The sequence below is a fragment of the Lagopus leucura genome, unplaced genomic scaffold, assembly GCF_019238085.1.
Source record: "Lagopus leucura isolate 7727_CA_CO unplaced genomic scaffold, USGS_WTPT01 Super-Scaffold_100159, whole genome shotgun sequence".
Taxonomy (NCBI): Eukaryota; Metazoa; Chordata; class Aves; order Galliformes; family Phasianidae; genus Lagopus; species Lagopus leucura.
This window is the reverse complement of record NW_024962335.1, coordinates 9,561,466-9,586,002: the sequence shown is the minus strand read 5'-3', so window position 1 is coordinate 9,586,002 and position 24,537 is coordinate 9,561,466. Positions and strand designations below refer to the sequence as shown.

The 24,537-nt window shown below is 37.4% G+C and overlaps 1 protein-coding gene across 1 annotated transcript in view; it reads right to left on the bottom strand.

The window, feature by feature from the left end:
- The window catches only part of ANO4 (anoctamin 4), a 111,719-nt gene that overhangs the window by 35,455 nt on the left and 51,727 nt on the right, over positions 1-24,537 (bottom strand). The window contains exons 7-13 of the mRNA XM_042889934.1: positions 20,015-20,146; positions 12,247-12,353; positions 10,618-10,673; positions 9,981-10,102; positions 3,160-3,294; positions 2,287-2,383; positions 1,590-1,650 (exon numbers count right to left, since the gene is read on the bottom strand). Of these exons, the coding sequence (XP_042745868.1) occupies positions 1,590-1,650; positions 2,287-2,383; positions 3,160-3,294; positions 9,981-10,102; positions 10,618-10,673; positions 12,247-12,353; positions 20,015-20,146 (710 nt within the window). The remainder of the gene's footprint in view (positions 1-1,589; positions 1,651-2,286; positions 2,384-3,159; positions 3,295-9,980; positions 10,103-10,617; positions 10,674-12,246; positions 12,354-20,014; positions 20,147-24,537) is intronic.

Sequence of the window (24,537 nt, the reverse complement as noted above, 5' to 3'; positions counted from 1 at the left end):
CTATCTCACTCTTGTCTCAGTAAAGCATTATTTTAGAAACTATAGTTTTGGTAGAGCCATAGCATTGGCTCATTCCCCAAACCATCACCTTGTACTCACATCCACCTGCTGTTCCTGCCTCTATATCTGGTCTTGGTGGCAAGCACCAAGCACAGCGTAAGCCAGCAGAAGCAGGGAAGAAATTACCTACCCCAGCCACTGTCCTACAGCCTCTTCTCCACTAGCCAAAAATAGAGGATAGCTTTCATTGTATTTTTTACTTTCTTCCCTGTGGTGCTGAAGATGGATGCTAAGGAAGAACAAAAACAGTGGTGCAAAAAACTTCAGTCCAAAGACATGCTCACCAACAACTAGAATCAGTGGTGTATCTCCCCAGAGGTCCCTTCCAATCCCTACGATTCTGTGATCCTGTGATTACTGAAGCTAATAATGTTTTGTAAGCTTTAAAATGGAATCTTCTGCTCTTCAAATTCTTCATCATGACAAATGTAGCTGTTCCAGCATATGCTCATTTCCCTATCTGTGGAGCTTTCCCTTAATATAACTTAAGGTACTTTAATACTATCACTATTAAATGAAATGTCATGAATAGGCTTCATTAGAATATGACCTAATTTATTAAGTCAATTAAGATAAAAACATAGCTTTGGAGGCAGGAATCAAGACAGTCAACTAAGCTAATCTATGTTCTCCTTATGGCTCTGACACTGTCTTCTGGATTGCTCTTGCAGTTCAGTAAAAAGATCCACAGATTAAAATGTAGAATATAAGAATTACTTGGATACTTTTCCCAAGCAGTTTGAGATGTGAGTAAGAAGCAGAAAACAACAACTAAGTCAGGATAGCTCAATCATCTGGAGTTATAAGATGGAAGCCATTTCTGAGGCACCTCATTAAGCCAGTATTTAAAGGCACTATCTGAAGGCAAAGAACATTGGCATATGCAGGACAGGTTTGGAAGACTTTATGTTTTGCCAGAAATGACTGTTTCATGTTGTCTTCAACTTTGCTTATAAGACCAGAGTAGAAAAGGCAGTTGAGCCGGAAATGGAGTTGTCCTATGGGTAAAATTCAGCTTCTATGGCAAAAATTAGACCACTCTTGGATCAATTATTCATTCAAATATATCCTAAATTTATTTCATCAGGGTTTTGCTTTAATTACACCAGCTCATGTGTATCTATTTTTTGCTGCTTTTTGCATAAAAGAACAATATACTAATTCATATTAGGGCAAAGAGTAAATGGGGCTTCCCTAAGCTAAGAGAATCCATATGAATTAACAGAGAATAGGCCTTGGTTCTGATACAAAAAAATCCCCACACATAAAACCAGAATACAGCTACCTACATAGACACTGCATACTGCATTTTTTTTTTACATTAAAATAATATCCTGTTAAAAAAAAACAAAAAACAAAAAACCCTACTGATTTCAACATTTTCATTTTGCAGAAACAGAAAAGAATCAAGCCTATATTGTTCTTCTCAGTGTCCAAAAAAAGCGTGCTGGAAATGAAAATGACCTATGTTTCATCACAAGATTTAAGAAAAACATTCTGCAATCATTCATATTAAAACAAGAACTTACCCCACACTGCCATGAAAACAGCAAAAAAGACAGTAGCTCCATTGTCAAAAAGGTGTGTTACCTGATGGGGATATCAACAGTCCAATCAATTTATGATAATACAGATTTAATTTTGCATTTTTTGTACTTTTTGCTTTCCATTCTCTTCATAACAATGTTGCAGTTGTGTCAGTATCTCTCACTTACGTATTTTCTATTTTTCCCTAATATAATTAGCACTGTCATGAGTGCAGGGCCTGACAATCCTGAGGATTGAAACTCTTCCCTTGATGTGTGACATGCACCTTACAAAGCATTCCACATTGACTCACTAGTCTCTAGCCTAGGCTGCAAATAGTAACCGTGCAAATAGCCCCTGCCAACAGTAACCGTGTGCCTAATTTCAGACTCAAAGCATTCATTTTATGGAGCCATATACTAAGGATGGATCATAAGATAAAACCTGATGCCAAGGGCACTGTAGCACATGCATGTAGGATGTGACCTCGGGTACTGCTGAATCTGTAAGTGCAAATGGCATCCAGGTGTTTTATAGCCCAAAATGAGTCCTTGTAAAATACAATAGATGTTAACATTGGCTGAATTTGATCTATCCTTTTGAAGATTTTATCTATCCAAGCTCACTAAAGACAATTGCAAAACGTGAAAGGAATTCTGTTACAAGAGAAGCATTTTATTTGCGTAGTTTAAAAGGTACCTTGGCATAAACGCAGCTGTCTGACAGCCTCATGAAAGGACAGTATTTATCACATATAGGACACATTATGATATCTGTAGCTTGGCAGACTTCTTTACTGAAAAATAAAATAGATAAACATTAGTAGTTTGAACCACAGCAATCAGCCGTAAAATGGATTGACATGTTTTGCTAATAAAAGTCAGTTACTTATTGAAAAATACTGGTTCTTCCTATAGCTGAAGCCAAGATGTACTTAACTGTATGTATATAATTACGGTTTGTTGACCGTTGAAGACTTCAACATTTGTAGTCCTATTTGCAATGAACAGTTCCTCAAGGCCAACCTAGCAATAGTTCTTTACCATTTCCACGTTTTCCTTGAGACAGAAGTGGCCTTCAGTTGGAGAAGGGTAAGAATAAGTGTGGGTAAGTTTGACTCATTCTTGTGACTTCTCTCAAGGATTGTCTTAAGTGTGCAAGAATACAGGGATGTGGAACTCAGCAGAGCAGTGAAGGGGTTCTTCATTTGAAAAATGCTTCCCTGAGGTGTGCCTTTGGAAAAGTCCTGGAAGAGTGAGAAAAATTCCCACTCTTCTATTGGCTTGTTATGACAATAATGAAGGAGCACAAGCCCTATTTTTCGTACTTCAAGCTGAGTGGCCAGCACCATCGGGAACTGGAGCTGGGTGAGAAACATTACCTCCCATCCCATTTCAGGAACACAATACAAAGGAAGTTCAATATTGGGTATTTTATGAGAACCAAGGAGTACTTTCCTGTGTATTTAGCCAACCATCCCAAATGAAATAATTAGTAATACTTATAAAGAGCTCTTAGATTAATCATAATATCCCACAGCTATAATTTACCTTATAAAAGTATCCACATTACCTGACTTGGCAGTGGTTCAAAGTAGTGACTCCATACAAAAAGACAAACAATCCAATGAAGGCAGCTGGGAAGAGCATCCCTGTGTACCAGCCTAACCAGGCAAAGTACAGCCCGATTTTCTCACCAAAGTATCGTCTGTTTTAAAATACAACAAAGAGAAATTTCCTGCTAATTAGAATAAACCTGCTTAATCATGCCTGTTAATAGAAAATAAATATTTCTATCATATCTGAGGAACAGATTAAAGAGCAAGGCCAGAAAAGAAAGTCTGCAATTAAGACAAACACTCCACACTGAAAAACCTGCGCATTTCAAAAATAAATCTGAAAATTCACAAACCAGTGTTTATAATAAGATTAGCAGAGAACTCAAGAGAAGAAATAGAGTTCTTTTTAAAAGCTTGTTCTTTATATTTGGGAAACTGGTGGCTTTGTTTGCTTCAGCTGTGTATTGTACTTCCCAAGTAACTGCACTGAAATCATTTTCACCACTAAAATTGATATAACAGAAAAATGATACAAGCCCAAATTACTTCTAAGAAATCAGTCAGTGAAAGGTTATTCTCCAATCAAGTTTATCTTCACTTCTTTCTTTCTTTTATTACCTCAGTTCCTGGAAAAATAATCACATGATTCTGTTGGAGTGGAGAGAAAATTGTGAGTGAGGTCTGGAAAAAAAAATCTGAATCAATCCTAATATATTAGCTATATTGTTAAAATACTAACTGCAAAGTGGTGAAGATCTTCTTATTTGCTACATATTCATTAGCATTTTTCATATTTCCAAATGCACTCCCACTTTTGCTTATATATCAATGCATACATCAAGCAAACAAAAAACCCGCAGGACTTATCAGCACAGGAGCAATCTATGTGCATTATTCTTTATTTTGGTATTGTGCACAGTAGGCTGATGATCAGATGGGAATACTTTACCAATCCATATGCAATTACCACAATTACAATGAAAATTTTAAGAGATTCTTTGCAAGAACAGTTTTAAAGAATGAGGCAAGATGATTTCCTTGCCCTTCAGAGACTTTGAAGCCAGTTTAAATGTGCATGTCAAGTGAATTTGAAAACAGCTGCTGATGAAAACCCGTATTTATACTAATGATGAAACTTCTGATCTGTCCAGAAACAAAGAGTGCAGTGAGCCAGCTTTGCTGGCTCCTTTATGCTATCATAAAATATTTTTTTTTGTCAAATTTTCACAGTCAGGAAGAGCCGTATGATGTGCTCCGGGGCTGGAAGCAGTGAGGAAGAGAAAGAAACATTTGGTCAGCAATAAACAAAATGTCAGTCTTCAAACTGGAATGGGAATTATAAAGTTGAAACTCTATGGGTAAGGATCAGGGGGTGAGCCAACAAGGCAGACATCCTAGTGGGGATCTGTTATAGACCACCTAACCAAGATAAAGAGACAGAAATGGTGTTCTATGAGCAGCTAGCAGAAGTTGTGCAATCAACAGCCCTTTCTCTCATGCAGGACTTCAACTTCCCTGATGTATACTGGAAATACAATGCAGGGCAGAAGAAGCAGTCTAGGAGGTGTGGAAGATGACAACTTATTGATTCAGATAGTAAGAGAGTCTACCAGGCTCTCCGGGGGAGGCTCCAGTAGACCTACTGTCCACAAACATAGATGGGCGATGTGGAGGTCAGGAGTTGTCTTGGGCACAGTGAACAGAAAATAGTGGAGTTTTCTATTTCTGGTGAAGTCATGAGCTGAGCTCATGCTTCACTGGTTGAAGGGCACAAGACTGATCTATGCTATTTATTATCACTTGAGTTTACCAGCACTCTGTGAGAAGCCAAATATTGTCATATTTCTATTCTTCTGTCATTTGACAGACTCAAATTTACAGGCTAAAGAGGTGGTAAGCTAACAATAACACACTCAGTTCTGACAAGGGCAGCAGGTCTGGCTGTGAAAAGACACAGTGCATTTTGAGCCTTGACTTAGCAGTGTTAGTGAACTCTTCGTCCTAATTATTTGGTTGACACACAGGATGTCAAGCTAAGCCTGTTCCACTGAAATAGAAAGTTCACATTTTGAGCTTACTTCAATTGAATATTTATGGTCCTGTTTTTCTCCATGTACAAAAATCAAAGTAGAGAATTAAACTTAGTATTAATTAAGATTTATCTTTTTGAATGATTCCCTGTATCCAGGAATGCATGCTTCCCCATTCCACATGACATTTTGAAAAATGTTTCTGATAAACTTTTTTTCTTTCCTGTTGAGCCTTTCTATCTAACAGGATGGAACACAAAATATAATTCTTTCTCATGATCTAGAGATCAAGCAAGCAGCTAGATCTAAGAAGAAGACCCAAACAAGTTTCCGTGTGTGCATATGCACAATAGGGAGTGACCCAAATATCTTCAGTGGAAGGAAAAGGCAGCTGGGACCACCTCTGAGCCTGGTTTTAAAAATAAGTGCTGTATGTTGACACTACTTTGGTACCTGTAGGCTTAAATATGGACGAACAGCATTAGTCTTCTACTATCCCCCTTTGCTTCACAGCAGATTTCCAACAGGTTGTGCTACTGCAAGTAGCATCAGGATAAAGTTAATATTCATTTCCTATGGCCCTGTAGTTAGCATATTTCCATTAGTATATTTCTACTGCACTTAAGCTGTAGAAATAAATCATGATAACGACACGGTCTTTGGAGACCTGCCTGGGTACTGCATTCCCATTTCCACGTTTATTCCCACCAGTAACTGCGTTCAACTGGACACTCACCATTCCCAGGAGAAATAGATGGCTCAGAGATTCCTTTGCCACTAAGGTCATACCACATAAAATGAACAAGCTCTTTGCTTCTTGTCTGTTTTCTGTTTACAGAAGAGAAATTTCATAGAACTGTCCACAGTGAAGTCAGTTCTATTACCCGTGTGCTGGCACTTTACCTAAAACTCAGTTATATATGTAAAGATGTCAGGGGATTTTTTTCCAGAGTGCATTAGTTGTACCTGAATTTCACCTATTATCACTCTACTCATTGTAGACCTCTTTTTTCCAGGCTTGATGATATTTGCATGTTTGTTAATTTTTGTTAATTTCCATAACATTCTCAGGCAGTCAGTCATAACAGAAAAAAAACAGCTGTGTACCTTTTGTAGCTCTCCCACAGCAAATTTCCTCCATATAAAATTCTCAAAAGCAGAGAAACCCAAAATCCCCAATAACCCATCTCTCTACCCTTATATAAACTATATCACCAGAACTAAAAAAAAAAAAAAAAAAAAAAAAGTAAGAAATCTTAGTCTCAGTTTTATGCTGACAAGTGTATTAACTCATCAACACAATCTTCCTTAATGTTTAACTGTTTCTCCCCTTACTCCATTCCAATACCACTGACTTCAAAAGGGCCAAAATTCCAATCTCTGTATTTAATGATAATGTACATTTTGAAGTAACAAAGTCTAATTTCAAACCCATAAAATGTTATGTTTATTGACCTTCATTATATATTATAGCAGTTGGCAATCTTGCCTGTGGCAGACTGGGGGGGGGAAACTTTATGATCCTTGAGATACTTCCCAACCCAACCCATTCTATTATTCTATGATTCTGTAATTCTATGATATTTTTTTGTTTTCAAGATGCCTAGAAGGAAGTAATGGAGCTAGAATATATTTAAATCTGTACTTAAGCCAAGAACATATCTATCTTCATTATTGCTTTTTGCTGGTCAGAATTAAATCCTGTACAGAACTTTTTAAACCACTGAAAGAAGTTGTGAAGGAGCTAGAACTATCTAACAGATTTTTTGGACATGTAATTATTTCTGTTACGCCAAGAGCAAGGTGGCGGGGAAGAAGGCTTAATAGAGCATTTCAAGGAAGCTGTCAGCTTGTAACAAAGGCATTATGTTTGCTTCCAGGTTCATTTAGGTATCTTAACAATTGCTTATAAATATAGCTTTCTCCCACCCTTTCTTGTCCTGTAAATGAAATGCACAAGCAGCAGCAGGAATCATTTATGGACAATGTCAGGCAAAGATCTATGCACAAAAGTGTGAAGGAGATGATCCAAAACTTACAGAAGTTACTGCAACAGTTTCCATTGATTTATGTAATCCCCAGGCATATAAGTATAGAAAGTCCTGCCTTTTTCCAAGCACGTTCTAAGGATCTTAAGTTATTCCTGTTAAGTAACTATGGATGAAAAATTCCAACAGGAGTGTAATTAAAATCATGGTACCACCTTTGGTGTTTCATAATTATGTCTCTGTGATTGTGTCAAGTCTCTACCTTCATACTGGTGTGTTTCAAAGCAGAGTGAAAGCAGAATCATGCAGTTCCCCTCAAATGACTTTTTCTCATTTATTTCTGGTGACTAGTATCTCTAATAACAGCCAGATGATGAGATTAAATGAAATCTGGAAGGCATCAGATTAACAACACCAGAGACATAAGGTTTGTTTTTACCAGCTAAGGAAAAACAAAACAGCATCAACGTATGGATGGTTTCATTTACCATTGTGGTAACTTGACTTTAAGGTAGAAACACCATATCCATTAATAAAAGTATGATTTTGTTATGTTCACCTAATTTACTCCTTAGCTTTTCTAAAGCATATATTAAAGGGAAACATCAGCTAGCAGCAGTGAGATGTGGCCAGATGTCTGTGGAAGAATTAACATCCATCCACTCCTTTTGTACAGATGGCAATACTACTCCCTTCAAGCACAGCCCACACAACTGTTGTTCTGGGAAAAAGAACAAAGAAGTTGCTCCTGCTGCAGAGCTGGTAAAATAAAAGCTTTTGTTTAATGTATGCTTGCTGAGATACTTCCAAGGGAAATGAACATTTGGCAGAGTCAGCTCTGCAAACAAAATCTCCAGCTCACTAGACATGTGAGCTCCTGCAATCGGCAGTAGATAGAAAAGATTTGGCAGGAACCAGGGAAATGTGAGGGATCTAACATTCATGAAGTGAGAAGAAGAAGGCATTCCACCCCTTTCCTATAACCCCTCCTTTTGTGCATTCATAGCCACCAATGTTGTGCTCCAGGAAGCTAATGGCAAGGCTGGGTTTGAGCGGCAGCTTTCATCCCTGCTGAGCTTGAAGCTATGGAGACTTATGCTGCTGTGAACACTCAGGTAGTCTTGTAACTCTCTCTCCCACTCTCTTCCTTGGATAGACACCTGTTCTGAACCACCACATGTCACTCATGACCTCAGCTAAGGGATCTGCTACTTTGCTTATTTTCTCTTGCAAAATAGTTGTGGAAAATTCTTTGCACTGTCTGATGAAAAGCTAAAGGTTTGTACAGAATGTAAGAGGTCACACCCAGACTCAATTAGCAGGCTTCTTCCAAGGTCCTGTACAATTGTTTATTTTTATACTTAAGAAGTCTTCCAGTTGCCTGAGGATCACAAAAAAAGTTTAGCTAAGACCTTGCTATTGCTTTGCAGCACTTTCACAAACAAGAAATGATGAAGAACAATGGACCCGACCACTGTGGGCAAATTATTTAAATGGAAATTATAAAGATAAGTTGTTTATATTGTGACACTGATACTGTATAACTGGAAATTAAAACAACAGCATCAACAACAAACCCCTTCACTGTAACTGCTGACTCCTCAGCAAGTTAGTAATTTCCATATTTTGACAAAATTTCTCTATTTCTGTCCAGGAAGAAGAATTAGGAAGCTCTCAGAATTAAATAATGAGGTACAAATGCATTACTTTATTTTCTAAAGCATTTTTTAAAAAATGACTCAGTAAAATTATTTTATTGTATTTCTCTTTGAATTGTTCTCCATGGAAATTGAACATCTCCTGTTTTGTGCAATGGATGGGTTTTATATGGCCTTAAAGAATAACATCTTCTGACTCCAGAAATATTCCTTTGTGAATATTTCTATCCAGAAGTAATTTTGAGAATCAATAAAAAACAAGCGTTTCTATCAGTTACAGGACTTATTAGAGGAGAAGATAACTGCATGCATAACAGTATCTTCAGTCATCCCAGTACACTTTAAGACTGTTCACAGGCTTCTGCAGCTTCACACTTGCCTTTTCAAGCAGAAAAAGCCCACCAGTGCCCAGCAATAGTTATGCCATGGTGATCAGCAAATGCTGTATGTGCATAAAAACTATGTAATCCTCTATTAGTGCATGCAAGCCTATTTGGAAACCTGGCTTAAAAGAGCTGTAAAAATTTGAAGTCACGTCTCAGCTTTCTCAGTGTTTCATCTTTGCAGGCTACTTCCAAGATGAAAATAAACTTAGACTGTAGTGATGCAGCAGTGGCAAGAGGCAGTAGAGGAGTAACAACAAACTTGCAGTCATCATCAGTGTTGTCAAACATAGTAGCACACGATGTGTGTGAGCTTTATCTCTATACTGCCTGTGAGTATCACTGAACTTCAATTGGAGCTTCTTCTGTGGTTGTTCTTCGGACAAAAATAAGAAGAGCTAATCAATGAGAGGCTTTTTATCAAAGCCATGCTTTGAGGAAAAGTAGCTCCTTCGGTAGGCATCCATGCAATCATGTCTCCCTAGGCTCTACTCTCTTTTTTCTCTCTTAAATATTCTGCAACTCCTTCATGAGAAGCTCCGGTGTCAGAAACCTCTATAACGACGCTCCCTTCACATTCAGAGCCTCCTACAAACCTCTTTATAAATACCTCTTTCAATGTAGTTGTACCCTGAATGAAATGGATTCCCCTGATCTCTAGATCAGTTTCTAAAAACCACATGAATTTACTGAGTATTTTGTGGTTTTGAGAGAAGAAAGATAATCTATGTTCATACCACCTAGACTGAAGCATATTAAAAGCATGAAAGTCTTACCTCACTAGATCCAGTGGTTGGTATTTATACCAGACTCCCCAGGAAGCCCAGCACTCGTAGAGCAGGTGTCTGTGATTTTCTGCCCCATGGGTTTTTATTGAATTCTTACTTCTGTAGCTTCCCTAAAATACAAATTGGGATATTGATGAATAACAACAGCAAAAGAATAGATAAGAAAGCTCTCTCATTCCTGGTATGCATAATACAATTTTATGCAATCTCCATACTTGTGAGTCACAATCTAAAAATTATTTTAAAAAGAAAATTTCCTTTGTATGCAATGAGACTTGAGGTTGTACTTCTTAAGAAATACGATAACTGGTGTTCAAGTCAAAGGCTAAAAACTGGAGAATCTCAAAGAGAAAACCACATGCTATTTTTTCCCTTTGCCAACATACTGATTTATCACATTCAAATAGTTTTACAGAACAAATCTAGAACAACTCTCTCTACTCCTTTCGGTTTGCAATAAAAAAGGCTTTTTTTTTTAAATCACTACTAAATGGAAAGATGTCAGAGGCAGCTGTGGAATCCAAAGGACAATGATAAAATAATGTTAGTAAGATTGAGAATTTTTGCACAGTTAAAGATTCGTGTCATGGGAAGTGTTTCTTCAAAAAAGAAAAAGAGAGAATACCTCATGAAGAGGAAATGCAGCTTCATAGGAGCCATTACTGAGCAATCGATTCAGACCTAAAAACCAAAAGTATCGAATTATTTAACAGTAGGACCAGAAAAACTGCTAAGTGTAAAGCAAAGAACAGTTTCAGGATACACAGCTAAATGAAGTTTGAAGACTATTGATAGTAAGAATCAAGCAGAAAAATTCATCTTTTATAGGTTTTGATGACCTAGGATATAACACAAGAAAAGATTTGTTCAAATATCAAGCAAAATCTATAATTTATTATGCCTGAGGTTTAAAGACTCATTTGCCAAATCCATCTTTCGTCCAACTTCAGTGGAGTCTAGGACCTCATAGGAAGATAAAAGTTTGGTATCATATGCTTTGTTCTAAGCAAGCTGTGCAAACAAAGGGCTGGATTTCCTGGGAGTGGAACACTTCAGGGAGGATCTTTACTTTTTTTAACTGCAAGCCAGTACAACAACATAAATGCTTAATTCCTATATGCCGTAAATGCTTAATTCCTATATGCTGTAAAATATGCTCCATTTATGTCTTATGAAAGGCCCTTGGACAAACAGATAGAACAGGAACATGATGGGCTCAAGTAATAGAAGAATAGGGAATATGCTTGTACCTGAACAAAACAATTGCTCTCTGGCACAAAAGTGTGGTAATAAATACCGTTCAGTTTGGCTTTGTCCCTCCTCAATGAGAACTAGAACAGAAATAATGAAGGACTACTGAGAGGTGGGCACTTTTCACTTGGAAAGTCATTCAGATAGGACTGAACAACTATAACACAATTTAAAACTAAATCCTGGCACTAACAGCCTGGAGGTATTTGAGCCCCATTGATGCAAAGGAAAAGAATCCCAATTCCATCTCTGATTCATAGGGAATGATAGCAGTGAGAACACAACAATGAGAATTAATAATTCAACACAAATAACATGTTCAGTGATAGCATTAATATCTGCTTGGCAGAATATTTTTTCTCCTGAAGTGTCTTTGGCAGAAAAGCAAAACATACAGCTGAGCTGGGCTCTATTCAGCCCACTGATCTGTTCAAGGTTTAGTTCATGTAGGTACCGCACAAGCAGATATGTGAGGGAATCTGGGAGGCAGGCAGGGATTTCACTGTGGGTGTGTGCACTACACTCACCACAGGAATTCTCCCCTTTCTTCTCTCTTTTTCTCTCACTGTCATTGCTCAAAGACTTCCTTCATCCCTCCCTTTTGACCTGAGGCAGCTACAGAGCTACAGGATCTCACTTCTCCCTTTTGGAGGAACAGATATCCACGGAGATGCCCTACTGGCCGGGATGGACAGCAGCACAAATTTTTGCTTTCTTTCCAGTATGTGTGTCTTTGAAAGAGTAAAAGGTTTTCTGCAGAAAAGGTTCCTTTGAGTCAGGTTCTTTCCTCGTTGAGGTAATAAATCTCATGGGGGACACAAATGCCTGGGGAAGCAGCCCATCATTCTAGTGAAATGGTCAGCTCGTTCTAGGAAAATTCCCTGCCACCTAGCAATGGGTGAGATGTGCACCATTCTAAAAATGTCATTATAAACAAAGCAAAAGAGCCAGACTGATACTTATTTTTCTGATAGGATTTATCATCCACATTAAAAGTACTTACCAATTTTGTTTTTCCCTTCTTCATATTTCACTCTTTGTAAGATATGGTGTACAATTCTACTTCTTGTAGCGTTATTGAAGAAAGTCTCTTTGTTGTGTATGATGAAGCTATATAAAAACACAAACGAGGCCGTCTTAGGAATATGTAGTAGCACATTTAAAGCAATACTAAGTTCCACTGTTTTCAGTAGCATGTTTAAAATCTATGTGAGCAAGTGTAAGGAAGATTAAAGGACATCAGATTAACTGAGATGATTCACCGGATGAGATGATCGCAGTAACTGTATTCATTCCCTAGCAGAGAATGGCTTGGAGAAGTCTGGAGAAAGACCAATGATATCTAAGCATTCATTATGATAAGCATTACATTTAGATAGATTCACTGAGAACTAGAAAATAGTTGCATAAAAATTTGCAAAAGAGTAAGATTTGTAAGTGCAGCTGTAGAGATTCACATTTCATCTTTCTATTTCTGACTTCTTTATTATGCTTTACCATTAAGAGTCAGATGAAAGCAGTCACATGGCAAAAAATGACTCTTAAAACTAGCTTGCAGAAGCTACTCATTGAGTTACACATTAATGCAGGTTCAATAGTTTAGACAGAATTGTGAAGGGTCTGGGAAATTGAAAAAAAAAATACCCCCAAAATTCCTTGAATTGGTTAGATTTTCTGGCACTGTATGTTTTATATAGATTTATTAGCCACAACATACATATTTGAGGAAAACAAGATATTTTAGCATGTCATCATATCACTGGAAATATTTAATGCCAGAATCTCCGCTTAGAAATACCAGCTTAACTTCACAGAATCACAGAATGGCGCAGGTAGGAAGGGATCTCAAGGATCATGACTCTCCAACCCCCTGCTACAGGCAAGGCCACCAGCCTTCCCAGTTGAGTTACGTAAAGGCTTCAGAATAGACTGTGAAAGTCATTTAGACACTTGAATAAGCGGAGAGTTGGAGTTTCTGATGAAATATGCTTGTGCATATATTTGAGGAAATTAAATATTTTTATAATTATGGCCCTTAGTAACTGATTGAATGGAAGGGTTCATCTTTGAAAAAAAAAAACAACAAAAACAACTTAGGATAGGATGTAAGTTTGTTTTCTTTTGTGTCAGTGAAAAGCTCCGGGGAACTGAATAAACTGATAAATAAAAAGGTAAAATCAGAGATTTCATAAAGAGGCCAGAGCATATGCTAAGTAAATCTAGTGTGAAATGAAAAAATCTTAATAGAGAGCTTGGCATGTATCTACATCACCTTCTCTTCCATGTTATATGGGATTTACTACTCCGTTTTCCCCTCAGGTAATTTTCCCAAATGAAAACCCTCTTCTTTAGAGCAAATAGGAAATGCTATATGGCTCTGCATCTCTACATTCATTTGGAAAGCCAGGCAAGGAGTCCAAGCCCTGCACTTTATGGACTCCAGGCGCTCCTTCCTTTTTATCCAAAAATCACTACTGAACTTTCCATACAAGACAACCTGTAATGTTCAGTTTCAAAGGCACACAGCAAAAAAATTCCAAAAGTAAAGATACAAAATACAAATTCCTCTGAGAGCAGCACAATTAATAAAACTCGGTTTTCTAGAAACAACACCTTTCCCACTCTATCTCAGATACTCACAGGTCATTTCTGTGTCTACCATTTATCCAGTAGTATGAATCTGGCTTTATCCCATCTCCCAAAGTCCTACATGTGCCCCAGAGAGCCTGCTGTCATTTCTGCATATCAGCTGACTGCAGTGTGTGTGATCATTTACAACTGGGCTGGTACCAAACAGCATATATACTTGGTGTACGCTGACTGCCTTTATGGCATAGGCACAAATTTGAGCCCCAGTCCCATTTCAATCAGCTGGTACTCACAAAGTAAATAAGACTCTGATTCTCTTTGAGACAAATAGGCTTGTACTAAATGTAGTTGAAAGTAACCAGCACATAAAGTAAGAGTTGGTAGAAAAAAAAGGAAATACTGTTATCGCATAATTCATAATGTTAAGGAAATCAGATTAAAAACAGCCTAATCTCTGAAGCAGATAGAAGAGCATTGTATCCAGATAAAGCTAGATTTATGCACTAGGTTGTTCCAGTAGTAACAGAGAGAAATTAAGACAGTACTAAAAAAGAAATTAATTGCTAGCATTTTTTCCACTGTTTCATTTTCTGTTCATGTCCAACTTTAATCTCCAAGATCTCACCTCCTAGGTAGCACTGAATGTTAAAGAACAATGAAAGTAACTTTTGAAATCAAACCAGCACAGTAATTTTCATTATCTATGAGCTCTTGAAGGATTCAATTGGGAATGTAAACAGTGATTCAGGTAATGGTAAAAATCAGTAGCATTTATTTATTCTCTTTGTGATATAATACTTTTTTGGTATAATGACTAGGACATTCTGCAACCATCAGCAGTTCTTTCAACCACTTTTCTGGACAAGTAGCTTAACAGCCTTTCTGCATTTAGTTGCTTCTATTTTCATGAGTGAAAAGAAAAAAGACTAAAATCAAACACTGTTCAATCTTAAAAGGAAATAAGAACTATTTGATTAAAAGAACACTGTAGAGATTTGCACTCATTTATAAACTTAGCAATTGTAGTGTTGTAGCTGCTGATCTCACTTGGCCAAGAAAGAACAAGCAGATGTGCTTGAGAAGCAGCTGTCAACACTTCACTATGAATACTACCATGAAAAACTGCCTATTCCAGAACTAAGGCATATGTGAGCTGCAGAGTTTGGCCCTGCCCATCCATGTGCTATTAAAATGCATATAGGGACAGGAAGGGGAGAGAAGAGGGAGAATTCACAGCTGGAGTAGGTCAAGAACATGTATTCTCTAGCATACTCATGCAGATGTGGATACAGAGATTATGTTGTAAAGGTATTTAAAAAAAAAAAAATACAAAAACAACAAGCTCGCTTAATTTTTGAAAAAAAAAACAACAACAAACAACAAGGATTGTTTTGCCTTTGGTCATTTATCATCTTGATTATTTCTGTGGAATTTTCTATAGAACATCCCCCAGAAGAATGGTGTTAGCACAGCCAAGGGGACTGGTGCAGGGAATAAAAACAGGCAGAAATAACTGGGAGGAACTAAAAGGATGAAAATATCCCAAGTGACATTAATTACAACAATGCTGGTGGAGATTACCATTTTCATCCAAAATCAGAGAGGTTGCCTCTGTCAGTTGAGAATCATGCACTTCACTGCAAGATTTACGCTTTTGTACCACTACCCTTCTCACCTGCACTTTCTTGGCTTTTCTTCCTTCAAATTTTTTGTGCTCCAAGTTGTCACCTTTTGGAGTGATAAATTCATACTCACAGACTAATGATTGGGGCTCATTCATGATCTACAGCATCCAAATTCAAATAAAAAGACTTTTTCATTCTGTGGAGAATCTTACTCTTCAAATTTCAGTTCACAGAGGTCAAAGCTGAAGATATTTCCAAATTAGGTGCAGATAAACATCCATCAGGTGTTACTGAGCTATAAAGTGCACAAAGCAGAGACTTTCCATGCAGTTTTTTTAACCCTTGCTGCTTTCAGATGGAATAGTTTCCTTAGCTGTTCTATTTCTGCTGCTCTTGTTAGAATTGCACTATGCAAAAAGGTTGAATATTCATAAGAGTGATGCAGATTGTTTTCCGGTTCAGTGAGGTTCAGGCTTTGTTTAGGAGAAAGTTCAGTTGAAGGTTTTAGTCACTTTGTCATCTCTTTTGTGAGGCAAAAAATAAGCAAAGATTAATACACCGGTATTTTTATTCCTTGTGAAGGCAATGTATAGTTAGATAATAAATCCAGTGATTTTTTCCAGAAGAGTTATACCCATTAGCCTATTTCTGTAAGCCTTATTTGTGTGAGCTGTCCTGACACAAAAAAACTATAAAAAAAGAAATAAAATCCCAATGAAGATAACGAGAGTACTTCTGCCAGGAAAGGTTCCAGAGCTGATCCTTAATTAAAGTCCCTTTAAAAACTGTCATTCTGGAAATACTGCTCTTACATTCCCACTGTAAGAGACGTGACAAGTCACCGAAGGTTAATTGTTTTGAAATTATATTTTTAGCTTTCTTAATTAGATTCTGAACTGGAGATTTCAAACTGACTTTCGATGGATGAAGCACAACAAAACCAACTGTCATTTAGAGAAAGCCCTGAAGTAAATGTAAATTAAACAAAGAGCAAACTGCCAATGGATTCCTGTTCATGCATTCTCTTGACAATTTTACACGTTGTACAAACCCAGGAGGAATAGAATTAGCTCTTGAATCTGTGTCCAATACCCATTTGAAAAGAAATTCTCTAATTTTTCTGTTTATTTTGGAGCAGCAAAAGACAAGGAAGGGTTATTTTGTGTTCTACGAGTGAGACGTTCTGAAAGTTGAACACCTATGGCCTAGTTACAAAGCTACAACGTGAGCATGTGTGCCCAGACCAACGTGTGTTTTTGCTCCGTGGGATCCCCTGACATTGAAATGCTTGGTGTCTGACACTCAACATACTAAAATGTATGATCCAAGCAAATGCCTTCTTCTGGAAGCACTGAAAACCAAAGCACAAAAAATGTTTGAGCATAGGAATTAATATATGAGAAGTATATTCCCCTTGTACAGAAAAAATGCCCTCCCTTCTGCACTGCCAGTAAACCACTAATGCTAACTTGCTGTTGTTGGCTGAGGCAATGGCAGGTCTTTACCTCATTTGACATCAGAGGAAATAAAGTCAACAGCTGTAATAGCAGCAACAAGATGAACCTGCAGTATTCCAGTGAGAATATTACCACAATCCCTGTACATTATTTGTTTGAAAATAGGCATATGATGATTGCTTTCTGTTTTCATTTTATGTGACTTACAAGGCTGCAAGTAAGATAAATAGAAAGGCTTGAACTTTCAGACCAGAGAAGAAGACAACCTTTCTCTTGCAACACGATAATGCGAAGCCCATCAAATTTGAAGACTGTGGAGCACGTTGCCAATGTTGGCTGCACTGTCCTGTCACACCACTATATAGTGCAGATTTGGTGCCTTCTGATTTCCATCCGATTGGGCCAACAAAATACGGACTGCATCAGCAACATTTTTTAGCAATGATGCTATCATAGTAGCTGTGAAGGAGTGTGTCACCTTCAGTGGTGCAGATTTTTATGAGCACAGCATGCAGGCTCTTGTTCATCACAAGTGAAAATGCATAACTAATGGTAGTGACTATGCTGAAAAATAGTGTTGTGTAGCTGAGAATTTGCTCTGTCAAGTAGTGGTATCGTGCTCTTTGTATCTGTTGTAATTTCTGTGGAAATAAATAGGGGTCATTAACTTCAGAGTGGCCTATGTACAAACACAAGAATGACCATCTTGGTTCAAACCAAGGAAGTGTTCATGCATTCCTGTGCCTTACTGTCAATGGTGACAGCTCTCTGATCCATCCATGATCTCAGCATGAGGCAGCTATCGGGACAGGGGTGCACATCATCTTGGTGAGGATGGCAATTATTAAGGGTAATTTGAGCATCAGAGAAAATATAAAATGCAACTCCACTCTGACAAACATCCTGGAAACCTGACAAAAATACAGGACAGTATTTGCTTGTATGTGGGGGGGACTCAGTACAAATGAGAGTAACTGCATGAATCTCTGGTAAATATTTTAATTTTACTTTTTAATTGATTTTAATTAATGCAGGTACTGTCCTACTGTCCAAATTGTGTAAAGTTTTAAACTAATTTTTACTGAAATAATAATTATTTTAGGGGCTTTATTCAATTATATAGTATATTAATATTTAAGCAGAGAGTTTGTTGCCTTTGGAAGGGGAAAATAGCTCCTGAAGTCTGAAATCTCTAAGCAGCAATTAGGAGTATTTTCCTAGCTAGTATACCACTACCTAAGAAATTGCAGATAATTACTAGTGTTACTATTCCCAGCTAACTAGCAGCTCACTACATAAAATAACTAAGACATAGTAGAAAAATAACTAATTACCATCATGTCTGAGGGAAAACATTTTTCAGATATTGTGAATTATGCATTCTTGCAACTGATAATTTTCAGAAGAAATGGCTTTGTGTAAATAAAGCCCTTCATAATATTTGTGAATGCAGAAGTGAGGTACTTCTCAGAAGACTATCTTGAAAATTATCATTTTCTATTCTACAAAATCCCAACAAAACACTTGTCTCAGCCAGACAGAACTTCTTTCCTCCGAGAAGAGATTTCCTATTGCTTAGGAAATATAATGAATTTTGTCCTTCTTTTTTGCCTGGCTCCACATGTTAAATGTTGTCAGTTTTCTGTCATTCTATGCCTTTAACAGTGCCTATCAGAAATGAAGACGGTACTTAGATCACGTTTCAAGCATCATCCATATCACACTGGAGACTTGAATATAAAAGCTTGACTAGATCGAAAAAAAGGTAAACTACCAGTGTAGTCACAAAATAAATAAATAAATAAATAAATAAATAAAAATAAAAAGAGAGAGAGAGAAAAGGAAAAAAAGAAAAAAAAAATAATAATTAAAAAAAGATATACTTTTCACATTGTAGGGCACAGTAACTGAGCCACCTTTTTGTTCAAATATCACAAGACTCTTTAGTCTGGATCTGACATCTGTTCAGGACACAAATGTTTGGTGAAGGTAACTCTGACTGGCAGCTTGTGCTAGGAACAGAATTATACTGAAATTTCCCCAGAGATTTGCACCTAGTTTTGTTTTTCTGCTGTTTCCAAAAAGACACTACTTGCAGCAGATGACTTTCATTTTATTAACTCGTTTTGCAGGAAGTAAATCCACTCCCTGAAAAACTCTTCACTCAAAGTAAGGAATCTGAATGAAGTGTTTATTCAAAGAGGAGTTACTCTACCTGTCCTCACCCCAAATAAAATCACACTTTATTTTACTGTAAGTCTTTGATCTGCCCGTGGTTCATTCCGTATCACCTCAGTTTTCTGTCAGTACCCTGGTGGGGCGCTGCCAATTCTTTGAGACTTTGCACTCAGGTAGCCGATGTCCACTCCCAGCGTCACAAACAGTAACTAACTGCATCACACCTTCTTTCCCCAAAGTTAGCCCAAAAAATCAGCTTGGAGTCTGCAAGAAATGCTAAGCCTTCTGCTTTGCATTTTGCAAGTGAATAAGAACTTCTACTAGTCAAATGATATCTCTAGTACCATTGCTGCAACACTGATTGATACCTTTGGTATGCTTGGACTAGTGTAACTGACCTTAACACTGGCATTATGCAACCAGTTTTGTTTCTGTAAAAGTTAAAGAGAGAGAAATTCAAACAAAATGACACTGTCCTTTTACACACATAACCAGGAATGAAATGCAGTATCCATTTATCTTGACCATCAGTGCTAGAAGAACTAATATTGATTATACTAAGAACAGAACTGCTGAATAAGAAGTTTTAAGCACATCTTTAACATACACAAAAAAAGGCAGTTCTGACTCAGGAGAGAATTAGTCAGTTGACTACTTTAGGGATTTAATTGAAATTCTAGTGAATCAAAAGGAACTTTTCTATTGAATTCTTTTAGCTTTGATTTGGACATTTAATTATTAGACAAACTTTATGCTCTCTCAGAACTCTCTATCTCCCCCTTTGTGTGACAAAGAACTAATCTGAAGGCACTAATGTTTAAGGCACACACTAATAAACTGATTTTTTTCAAAGGTGAATCCAGAAGGAAAAGTTCTAGTCTTGTAATTAAGTTATGATTTTGTGATGCAATAAAGTACTCACTGGTGGATCCTTTGTTGGCTGAAAGGAGCAGTATAGCAGTCATTCTCTTCCAGATCTGGCAGTGTCTCCTTGTCCAGTTTCATTGGCTTTCTAGGTAACCATCCTCGAAACCTGCTTATTTGTTTCTCGATCCTGCAATACATGAAAAGTGTGAGCATTTGAGAGAGTGAGAAATATATTGCTTTTTAATTACATTTTTTCAGTGCAAAGTACATATGCAGGCAAACTAGGCCACTTAGTATCTACAGCTACAAAAGAAGCACTATCTGACATTTTGGACCAAATTATACACGCTGAACTTGATTATTAACAGCCAGCTTTCAGTGAACGAGCGTCTTATTTTTTCTTAGCAGAAAAGCAATGCCAATGTTACATGCTGCTAAAAATCTTTATAAGCCCATTAAGCTCTTGGCAACTCTCTAAGCCTTTATTTCTCAGCTGTTTATCTAATTTAAATTACAGGCCTAACTGACATATTAGACTTTGGACATATAAACATGAGAACAGTACAGACTATGATGGAGAGCTTTGAAAGTTAAACCCCAGCAAGCTGCATCCTTTTCCTGCCCTCTGTACTGATTCTTACCTTGCAATTGGTGCCATACAAAATAGACTACTTTATTCATTTGGTTTAACTGTAGTGTCTTGCAATACTATAATCTACCCAAAACTAAAATACTCAGTGTACAGATTAGAAGGTGACAGCTGCACAGGTTGTTACATATAGAAGGTGAAAACAAATAAGATTAAGCTGGATTTAATCATGGGTACTCATGCAAAGATGCACACTGAAATTACTGGTAAGGGAACAATCAGAGCTGGGTGGAGGAGACAATCTAAAACAACTTCACATCCAAACTAAAACATTATAATGAAAATGTTATGATGAAGACACATAACAAAGAGGAGATGTGTCTGGCAAAATGAAGCCTACCCTCCCTCACACCTTCAAGTTCTAAACAGTGATCTCTGCCTGCAAAAATCAGATGACAAATTATGGGCATACTCATATTTCTGTCACAATACAAGTATTTCCTGGTGGGGGGCATAAACCAATATCTTTTGAAGTTTAAGACCAGTTGAAGATGAAGTTCAAAGGCTGGAAATCTAGGTGGTTTGTTTTTTGTTTTTTTTTACATTCAACATAAGCCAGTCCAATAGCTCTGTGACTCCAGAAAATACTAGGAGATCTGCACAGTTTGAGAGAGGGAAATCTATATCCATGCAGCTAAGTGTGTAGGACAGTAACATGAAATTATTACATACTTCCATTCAAAATACATATAATGTTTCCTGGAATATTCAACCTTTTGTCTCACATGTTTTATTTTGGATAGGAAAGCTAATGCTTATTTTTAAACATGGACATTCAATTCAAAATTGTAACCACACAAGCCCTATCCATTTTGGTACAATTTGTGTATTTCCTATTTGTGAACAAAATGGGAGCAGAGGTGTAATATGCCATCAGAACTGATCAGAAACATGGCAGTGCCTGTAAGAGTACAATATGAGACTTATACTAAAGTTATCAGAAACTCTTAATGGGCATGGATTTATTGTTCACCCCAGTCCAGAAGTTCAGAGTGGAGGTAGAATTAGTTTGCTAGTGTCTGTGCCTGAGTGCATGGAAGACATTGTCAGATCCCAGCTCTGTGAAGGACCAGACCTGTTGCAAGTCTCTATAGTTGTCCTTTCCAGATTCCCAGCCTTGAGCTAGTCTGTGCAGAGACTGATAGGAATGACAAGGAAAAAGTAAGATAACTCCTTGGGGATTCTCCCTATCTTGGCTTCCAGCTTTTTCCTCTGTAGAGGTTATAAGCTTTGTATTTCAGTATGTTCAGCAGACTTAGTGACCCTGGATGTGGAAAATGGAAGAGGAATCAGGCAGAAGGATTTCCTAAATATCCCAGGCCATGCTTATTTGTTGACCAAAATCATTTGAATTCTCTAAGCTATTAATCCCCTTGCTAATCTGCAACCCTTTCCCATTCATTCTGCAAGTGCACATTTGAGATATGTGTGCTGCAGGTTTATCACAGCACATGCAGGCATGAACACAGTGCTTTCACAGATTAAGAACAATGCATTATTCATGTTGGCTTCTCACTGAGCATATGCCCAGAATTTCACTGATTTGCCACTCCCAAGGTTCAAACTACTTGGCATGCTTAGTGAACTTGTTCCTTTCCTGCTGGCAAGCAGGTCTGGAAAGGTTGCAGTGACTTTCTGCACAGCTGACAGCTTAAGAGTACAGCAAAGCCATCCTTTCAAAAAAAATAGTTTTCTCCTTCAAAAAGAAAAATGACCATGCTTAAAATGCATCCAGGCCACCCCAACAGCACCATGAGTCAACAGTGCAGGCTTTATACTGAACATTATCCTCTTTCTTAAGACAAGAGACACAAGTGTTATACGTATTTTATTGCTTTTTCAAGGCTAACCTGAGTTTCACATTCCCTGAATAGAAGGAATAGTGTTTGGAAAACAGAGCAGCCGTACAAAGAGTGAGGAGACACTGTAAAGTTAACCACAGTGAAAGAGGAAAATGGCAGAGCTGTTAAAAATTTCCTTCCTAAATACTTAAAAAAAACCAACAACTTGTTAGCCTCACATGGCAAAAATTAACTGTCTCAGTGCATGTGGTGAGTCAAAGACATATCCCATTCCAGTCCTGGCCTTGTCTCTGCTGTCCAGGATTAGCCTTTACCCAGTGTCCTGTTTCCAAAGATGCATATTGTGCTTAATACACAAACTGGTTTCTCAAATAATTTCAAACAGTTTTATCACTAGAAAACAGAGTAGGGATAGAATCTTTTATATTTTTTTCCCAAAGGAAAGAGGAAGCTTGTAAAATCAAAACAATCGTTTATAATTTAGAAAATTTATTTATTATTTATTGTTTAGAATCTTTTTTTCTCAGAGTGGTCAGGCACTGCAATGGCTGCCCAGGGAGGTGGTGGAGTCGCCATCCCTGGCAGTGTTCAAGTAGTTCCTGGATGAGGAGCTGCGAGATACGGTTTAGTGCTTGTGGTAGCAGTGGGAATGGGAGGATGGTTGGACTAGATGATCTTGCACATCGTTTCCAACCTTGTGATTCTATGATTCTATGATTCTATGAATTGAGATTGATTTTATCTCTGGCTCAGCTTTGATAGAGCTTTACGGACAGTGTAGTGCTAGATACTGTTTAAGTTTTTAACCACACCTCAGGTTGAGTTCTAGATACTGTATACGTACCTGATTCCCCTCCTTTCCTCTAGAACAGATTAGGGCAGTTTCATTATTTGAAATTTTGGAATCACTAGAACTTTTAGACAGAAAATTCAAGTGAGGCTGATGAGTTGCAAGAGACCTTCTCTGGATTTTCCCTGTTGCAAAAGCCCTCTCTAATATTAGTTTTACCTCAATGTCAATATAATATTTGTCTTATCCCCCCAAAAATGGACCAAGGCTTCTAATCTTCACTGAACTAGTAAAGGAAATATTTTTACTGAAGCTGTAGATCAGAGTATAACATAAATGAAAATATAGATGAATATCTTTTCTTTCCTTTCCCACTGGGACTATTCAGCTTTTCTGCCTCAAGCAGCTAGTCACAGAGCTAACCATAAAAAGTGAATTTAGCCAAATGCTGTCATCATTCAGGAACAAAAAAAAAAAAAAATCCAAAACACAGAAAAAATTGCACTCCTTCTGATTCTGTCTGTGAATCACATGCTGACTGATGAAAAAATGAATGTAAAGTGAAATTTCATATGCCAACTATAAATGTGAGAATCTTCTCCTAATCCTTCCTTTTAATCTACTGCTGTAGTGAAAGCAGTCATGCCTTACCTAAAATCCAAATAAAATCTGAAGTTGGCAGGTGATTTGTACTCATTGAAAAGTGGCGATTGCAAATGAGGGAACACTGACCAACTTCAGAAGAACGGGGTTTGTTTATTAGCTGATGCCAACTGCATAAAATGTCTTAAATCCACAAAGAGCCCACTGGGTGCTTACCAGTGTAAAAGAAGCACACACCATAATTTGAGATCAGTGCTGGTACTCTCAAGTCACCAACACAGTAAGATAAAATTTAATATAGAAAAGGCTTTTTAATATGGTCATGCAGCAAAGCGATAATACATAATTCATTTTCCCATGTATGTTCATCCAGTGACATTATCTGCAGAGTGATACAGCTGTTTTCTCCAATATGCAGATTTTTCAAATCTAATTCTTCTCCCTCAGAAGTTCATGTGAGTCTTTCCACAGATCTCAGAGTGAGACAGTCAATCAAATGCTAGACCCTTTTGAAAACTGCATCAACAGCACTGCAGCATTAAATGCCAAAATATGAGTTGGTCTTTGCCAAACTTGTACATTTTTGGGGCTCTTTGGAGACATTTTCATTTGATTGTCTGAGGTATCAGAAAGAAAATGCACACTGGAAGTTTTTATTTCATAAAGTCAGGCACAAAATAGATCAAATATAACCTTAAGATATTTAATAAGTAAGTGAAAGGACTTCAGAAGTT